The sequence below is a fragment of the Hippichthys cyanospilos genome, chromosome 8, assembly GCF_059441005.1.
Source record: "Hippichthys cyanospilos isolate Australia breed blue-spotted pipefish chromosome 8, RoL_Hcya_1.0, whole genome shotgun sequence".
NCBI classification, from domain to species: Eukaryota; Metazoa; Chordata; class Actinopteri; order Syngnathiformes; family Syngnathidae; genus Hippichthys; species Hippichthys cyanospilos.
The window spans coordinates 21,154,706-21,162,247 of NC_142376.1; the positions used below are offsets into that span (position 1 = coordinate 21,154,706).

At 45.2% G+C, this 7,542-nt stretch overlaps 1 protein-coding gene across 1 annotated transcript in view; it reads right to left on the minus strand.

Moving 5' to 3' along the window:
* dlg5a (discs, large homolog 5a (Drosophila)) overlaps positions 1–7,542 on the minus strand; it is a 54,544-nt gene that overhangs the window by 25,258 nt on the left and 21,744 nt on the right. Inside the window, exons 16-19 of the mRNA XM_088422013.1 lie at positions 4,063–5,097; positions 3,523–3,643; positions 3,303–3,447; positions 18–118 (exon numbers count right to left, since the gene is read on the minus strand). Coding sequence (XP_088278139.1) covers positions 18–118; positions 3,303–3,447; positions 3,523–3,643; positions 4,063–5,097 — 1,402 coding nt within the window. The remainder of the gene's footprint in view (positions 1–17; positions 119–3,302; positions 3,448–3,522; positions 3,644–4,062; positions 5,098–7,542) is intronic.

Consider the following 7,542-nt stretch of genomic DNA (forward strand, 5'->3'; position numbering starts at 1 on the left):
AGACAGTGAGTGTGTACCGTGTGGGGCTCGGCTGCTGCGGGACGAGGTGGTTTCAGCGTAGTCGCCTCCCCGCTTCTGTTGGCTGAGATCCAGACTCAAGCGACCCTGATGTTGAGGGCTGGCAAAGGAAGAGGGTGGATTTAGCCTACGGAAATGAAATTATGCATACAATGCATACTATTTCACAGCTCATTAAAATGATGGCTAACCCAAATCGCCACTGTAAAACAAAGTGGTTCTAACTGAATTTAATTACATGACTTGCCTGATAGGGAAGAGAATCATTTGAAACTATTAGTCAACAGAAGAAGCCAAAGAGGGCAGAATAAGAAGAATATTTGCTCTAAAAACATTTACAGTGTCTTAATTCAGCGGCTGTTTGAATGCCAATATCATAAGGGCAAGTGAAGGTTGGCCGGTATTATAATTAGAATAGAATAGAATTTATTTGTCATTGTGCAGCGGGTATACAATAGCTGCGGTCATTGGTGCATTTACTGTAAATAAATATGAATCATCAATAGAAATAAATAGTAAACCAAAGAAATCAGTTTCACAGGACTTTGTTATTATTTGCACTGTGATCATGTTTTGTTGGTATTTAGAGAGGAAATAGCTCCTGTGAAGTAGCTGTCTCTGACTCTGTTTACCAGGTTTTATGATGCTGTAGCACCAACCAGAGGGCAACAGTTTGAAACCAGGATGATCAGGATGAGTTGTGTTTTTGACAATGTTTATCGGTCTGCTGAGGTAGAGAGAGCTGGCTGATTTTCTTGCCTGTCCAAAATACCCTCTGCATCACCTTCATGTTGGCTGAAGTGCACCCCACAATGCACACTGTGATAAAATATGCCAGTATACTCTCAAAAGTGGTTTCGTACAACTTTACCAACAGCTGGTCTACAAGGATTTTTTTTTTTTTTTTCTTAACCAGAACACTCTCAGGAAGTGGAGTCTCTGCTGGCCTTTCTTCACCTCCGTCGGAAATGTGGACTCCCAGTAACTTGAATATGTGGACTCTTTCAACACAGATTCAGTTGTTGATGAGTGGGGCCAGGTGTTTGCTGTGTTTACAAGATTCCAGGATCAGTTCTTTTGTTTTTGTTGTGTTCAGAATGAGGTGGACTATATGCTGAGAGTCGCTCAACCTCATCCCTGGAAGCCAGTCCTTCTGAAATAGAGGAGCGCACCCCTGATCCGATGCCGGAGGTGGTGTGTATGACCCCTGGGAATAGGCATCTGATGCTGAGTTCACACTGAGCGCAATCGGGGCGAAAAAGCAGACAGTTTTGTATTTTAGTCAATGCCGTTTGTGCGACAGGGCGCAATGGCGCGTCGGGCGACGCGATGGACGCATATGGAGCGACGCGAGTCGCCGCGCGACGCCACGCAGCGCGTAATTTCACCTGTCGCGTGAAGTCAAAAATTTTTAACTTTTGTCGCGTTGCGACAACCAATCAACTCCGGGAACGTTCAACGTCTCATGCAGGGGGCAGTCACCGGGAGCTATCCAACACGGCCAGCTGAATACAAAAACAGAGCCAAGCAAGAGCACTCACCAGGCTTGTAAAATGGCGGAAGGGAGAACTTGGGGCAACTGGTATGTGCAGCGTTTGCTTCCTTTTTTTTTTTGGGCAGACGAGTATTGCTGCAAAGCGAGGGACACGCAGTGTAATAAAGAATAGAGTTGCTGTAGGAGAAAATATAGGCTCTGCTAGATCCCAGAAAAGTGAAAATTCTCAGCAATGCTCTTCTTTCCGGATCCACTACAAAGTGCACAGCAAGCTCGCTGATGCGCTCGCTCCACTCCCCTCGCTCGACAAAAAAAGTGGACAAAAAGCAAACTAAAACCACCAGGTGTTTACAACGCGACAGAAAGCCCTGCGGATGAGCATAGCAACGCGAATTTTCGCGTTCAGTGTGCATGTAGCATAAAGCACCAGGTGATGCAGTGGCACACTCAAGTTATATAATGTAGCATATAGTAATCCCTTGTTACTACGCGCCTCCCCTATCGAGCCCTGAGTGCATCGCAGGTTTTTTTCATTAACTCTTTCAGTGCTAGTGTTATTGGAAAAGGAAACCTCTAGGGCCAGTATATTTAGCATTTTCATTCACCTTTCAAGGCCAAAAGAATATTGTGTGCTACGTCTATGTAAATAGGGATACTTCCATACGAAAGACTGACTTCCATTCTTCAGTTATAATTGATGTAGGTAATAGTGGTCTGGTAAGTGTGGAAACACTGCAATCCAACGGTCACAGTCAGCACTACAGTGCTCAATTGGCTTATATTAGGTAAGCATTAATCAAGGGTGTCAGCTCTTCTCCGTTAAAAAAAAAAACAAAAAAAACGTATTTGACCAGAATGTTGTTATTTATTATTTGTATTACTATTTCAAAAGATGAGAATTTCCATCCATGGCACTGGATGAGTTAAAAAAAAAAAAAAAAAACGATTGCTGAGAGATGCGCTGTGCATGCCACGGGCACTCCGCAGAGGTTGAATTACTGCAGTGCACATATTTACTTACAGCAACTGTACTGTTATCCCTTCCCATTCCCATCCCTCTGGCTGTAGTCTCATGGAGAGCCACGGTTATATTAGTGGCGCTAGGAAGTCTAATTACAGTGAAGCCTGTAGCTGACCAAATATGATAACAGAGTTTACATTTGAAATTCCAATTTATTACTAAAGAAATCTAGCTAACAGATTTACAACGCCTTACTGCAGTGCTGCGCTCTCCTGGTCTCTCTTTTGACATTTGACGGTGTGTATGAGTTTCATGAGGGGGACGGACCCTCCTACAAGACACCTGATTGGCTCCCTGCGCAACCATTGACCAATGAGGGTAGGAGTTTTATTCTACTCCCGCCGGGGAGGTGTATCTACTCCTGCCCTCATTGGTTGATGATTTAGTAAGATTTAGGTAAATGTGTACTGCAATAATATTTGTCTTAAATATGTAAAGTATGTAGCTCTTAAGTATGTAAAGTGTAAGTAAATATGTAAAGTAAATACTTTTCACATTAAAAAAATTCAGGTACCCACATACACATGTATGTCAGTCTGTTAGTCATACAAAAAAAACAAAGAAACATTTAAATAAGCTGCCTTAAGTGGAAGCATTGGGTTGAACACCAGTGTTGAAGCTGAAAAGCTTTATAATTCAGTTAAAACATGCAGCAATACTTATGTCAATAGGTAGCCAGCTTAGCTGGTGATGTCAGCGTAACGTTATCTATTTTAGACAGAGGGAAAACAGGATGAAGCCCCTGAGTTTAAGAGGGAATAAAATCACCTTGTGGGCGCGTGCTGATGACAGATCTGGGAGGTGAGTGATGGACAGTTGCTGGTATGAACACGATGGCTGCGCACTGTGTACACGGGGTTCCTCATCACGGCTGTCACAGCGGGACATGGAGACAGACCCCTGTGGGTCGAATCTGACAAGATAACAGATGCAGTGTCAAGAAGTGGAAAGAGAGGATGGTGAGGTCGAAGATGTTTGATAGACTCACTGGGAGGGAGGCTGCCGTTGTAAATGGTGGGCACAAACCCGACGCTGTGCCGGTGGGAGCGGCTGGGGGAGGAGCGCAGCATGTCGCGGGGCTCCGGCGAATGCTCGTCATTAGAGTAGCTCTGTGACAAAAAAGGAACAGGTTAGCATTGTACCACTTTAGGGTAGAAAACCCCAATAAGCATTGGGAAGAAGCACCAAAGGGAAAAATGGCAGCATGACACTACTTCTTGACCTCTGGTTGTCTGAGTCTGCTCACATGGTGGGTGGTTAGTGTGAGTGTGGTACTTTCATTCACTCCAAATGCTAGCTAAAAAGGCAAAGTCCCTTGGTGCGACTCAGAATGGGGCCGTGAATTCTCAGCAGTAAAAAAAAAAAAAAAAAAAATTAAAAAGGCGTTGGCCCACTGGGAGGACGTGTCTCTTTAACACAGTGTCTCGCTAATGATCTTTCAAAGGAAGGAAGAGTGACAATTTAAACAATGGTGATTTAGTACATAGGGCCCATTAGCTATCTTTTTTTCCCCACTTAACGGACTGACCTGGAATGCAGGAAGAGTAATGGTTTGGGGTGTCATCCTGCGGCGAAGGGCGGGGGCGGATTTGGGCCGCGGCCTTTTTACTTCAGACTCCTCTGCTTTGTTTCGCCCGATGTCCTCGTCACACGATTTCCTCGAGGTCAGGACTTTACCCTCTAGGAAGTAGTGGTTGCCATTTCTGTCTCGCTCCCGTTCACCCGTTGCCACAGTGATAGCGGAGTCACTTTTGCCGTCGGATGTGATGGTGCAGTCGGACGCAGAGCTGCTATGATGTTTGTGTTTGAACTTGAAGGAGTCGCTGCGGGTGGGGGGTGTCGGCGGGGTTGGGGTGGGAGTGGAGGAGGAGGAGAGGGAGTCTGTCTTTGAGGACTGAGGGGAGTGTGATGCTGCAGCTGCCACCGACACAATCTGAATGGCTGCCTTGTATTCTAGCTTAGAAGAAGGTGCCTCAGGGTGTTTGAAAGTGTCCGGGTCAAAAATGGACTTCCTCTGCTTGGGGGATTTGAAGATAGAGAGCTGCGTCGAAGCTGGGAGCGGACTGCTGTTGTCCGGCGCGATTGATCCGCCTCCCACCACCATCTTGGGCCACGTCCCTCCGCTGTGCTTCCTGTCCTGGGCCTGGACCCCTTCAATGGTGAGGCAGTCAGGTGCAGAGACGGGGTCAAAAGGCAAGGAGGATGGAGCCTTTGAGTAGGGACAGCACTCTTGAAAAGCGCTGGGGCCATAGTGGCCGGCGCCCAAGTCGGATGCCGGCCATAAGCTAGTGGCGTGAAGGGAACTCATTGAGAACGGTTTCGCCATGTCGCCGTAAAGCATATCGGGTTCCCCTCGGTGCTTCCTCCTCTCGCCGGATATGCCGTTTGTGCCGCTGCTCCCAATGTCAGCGCAGAAGATGTCCGTCTGTGTTGAACTGTTGTGTTTGAGGTTGCGGCTGCTCCGCGTGTGGATTTCAGACAGATGAATGCGGCCATTGGACTTCTCCGATGAGTCACGCAAACTCTCAAAGATGTTCTGGCCGGATGTACTGTGAGGTAAAAACTATGAGGCAGAAGGATGAAACTAGTTAAACATTAACAAACAGTGCAACATGGAAAAAAATGTAAAACCAAGGTGGATGGAATTTGACACCAACTTGCTTTTACACTGATGCAAAATTAAAGGATCAATCAATGTTTTGTGGCTAGGCCTGGCCATGATTCAATGAGAAAAGAAATGCGCATGATAGTTTTTTGGACTTGACAAAAAGTCATTTGCATTGGTGTTTGTTCAATACGTCAAACATTCACTGCTACGTCTTCCCTCTCGTCTTCCAGCTTGTTCGTAGTTCTTGTATTTCTATGCCGACTCCCATTAACAGTTATGGGAGTCGGCATAGAAATACAAAAAATACAAACACATCAAGCGTGTAATAGCTTTTGAAAAAATGGTCAGTTCTACCTTAACAGTTCAGTTATGTCTTAATCATAGATATGTTTAACTATTCCATTTTTTTGTGGTGTGGACACAGAAGTTGTGCTACTCACACTAATCACCAACTAGAATTAATGCTAACAATAGTTCAGAAATATTGAAATACTGAAATAAAGAAAGTAACCATAAAGTCACTGTTAGGCTAACAGAATTTAAGGGTAAACTTCTTTTTCACAGTTTCATTTCTGTTTTTATGCACTATGGATTCTGCAAGATTTGCCACGCCCACAAAGGAACCTAAAGAGACAGTGGTAGCACCAGACATCGATTCTGACAGGGAATCCATGCAGCATCCAGAGTTGTATAGCTCCAACGCAAGATCCCAATCACTGAGAGAGCTTATTACAACATATTTGTACAAACTAAACCAGAGCGATATATGTTTTTTTTTCAATTAATTCAAATTCATTGTTCCAGACAATTAAAAAAACTAGGAAAAATCAATATTTTCCTCTTTTTTGCAATGGCACATTTGCCCTCATGAGGTTCCGTAGTGTCCATAGTTTTCTTGTTTCCTTAATACTCATGCCAAGCAGAAGGCTAGCACAACATGGCTATAGGGCCAAAAAAAAGCAAACCATTGGGTTCTAAAAGACAGGAGTAGTATCGTCAGTCGCTAGGGTTTGCGGCAACATAAGTGGAGCAAGTACCGCTGCAGTGTTTGTTGAAGCCTGTTGGACAAAAAGAAAAAAAAAGAGCTACACGACAAACTTATGTCACATGTAGCAGGATTATGCATCATTTGGTGCGTGAGCACAAAACACAGTCAAGACCTGTCCCCCCCACCCGAAAGCGGAGGGTGGCTACCTTCTCAGCCACCGAGCTGAACGCCAGTGTACAGGCGCCGAGAAGCAATCGGCTGAGAAGCGGGAAGCAATCAGCTGCTCTACCTCTTACTGTGGGCAAATCCAAAGTGGAAGAAAGTCCAACCCCTCTCAAGAGGACTGGTACCAGAGCCTAAGTTGTGTGTGGAGGCAAGTTCGACTATATTTCTTCAGAACTTTTTGACCTCATACACCGTCTGGCTCCTTCTCCGCCAGAGGTGACATTCCAGGTCCCCTGAGCTAGCTCCCGTAGCCGAAGTCCCTGCCCTTGGCCGCTGCCCAGCTCTCTCCACACCTGACCCTTTTGGCACCTCCCACACGTGGTGAAAGGGGCACTCACATCCTTATGGGCTGAGTCCGGCGAGTCCCCATGCAGGCCTGGCCACCAGGCGCTTGCCATCAAAGACCCATCAAGAGAAACTCGTGTCCAAAATTTGTATTCATCATAAGGGGTATAAGAGACATGCTTAGTCTGGTCCCTCACCTAGGACCTATTTACAATGCGTAACCCTACGAGGGGAATGAAGCCCCTAGGACCATTGGGACATGCAAAACCCTCCACCACAGTAAGGTGACAGCTCCTAGAGGCTCATGAACCACTCAAAAAAAAATATTAAATTCACCAATTTGTGAATTAAGAGGTTTCGGTCCAACACCATCGATTTTGTATTAGATTATTCACAAGTGCTTTCTCATGAATTTCATATTGCCTCAGATGGGGAAAATAAAGATTCCCACACTTAAAACAAATTGAAACTAAAGTTCCAATCCAGTACTGCAGGCAATGATAGAGTTAGTGGCTCCATTATCCGTGAATTGCAATTTGTAATCCATCCATTTTACAAAGCTATTTTGTCCGCACTAGGGTGGAGGGTGAGCTGGACCTTATTCCAGATGATCTTGAATGACAGGAAGGGTACAAACGTGATTCTTTGCCATCCAATCACAACCACACCTATGGACTATGTATTTGGGCTCCTCCCAGCAAGGTTGCTACAGACAAGCAGACATGTTAACCACAGCCTGAATTGGAATTTTAACTCAACGACAGATAAGCGATTATTGAATGGACATCCACATTTAATAGTGTCAATCATTGCCCATTCCCCAATGCATCAAGTTTGACCTAGAGGGACATTACAAAAAAATGGGATAATGGTTGTGGTTTATACAAGAGCCGCTTTGTAAA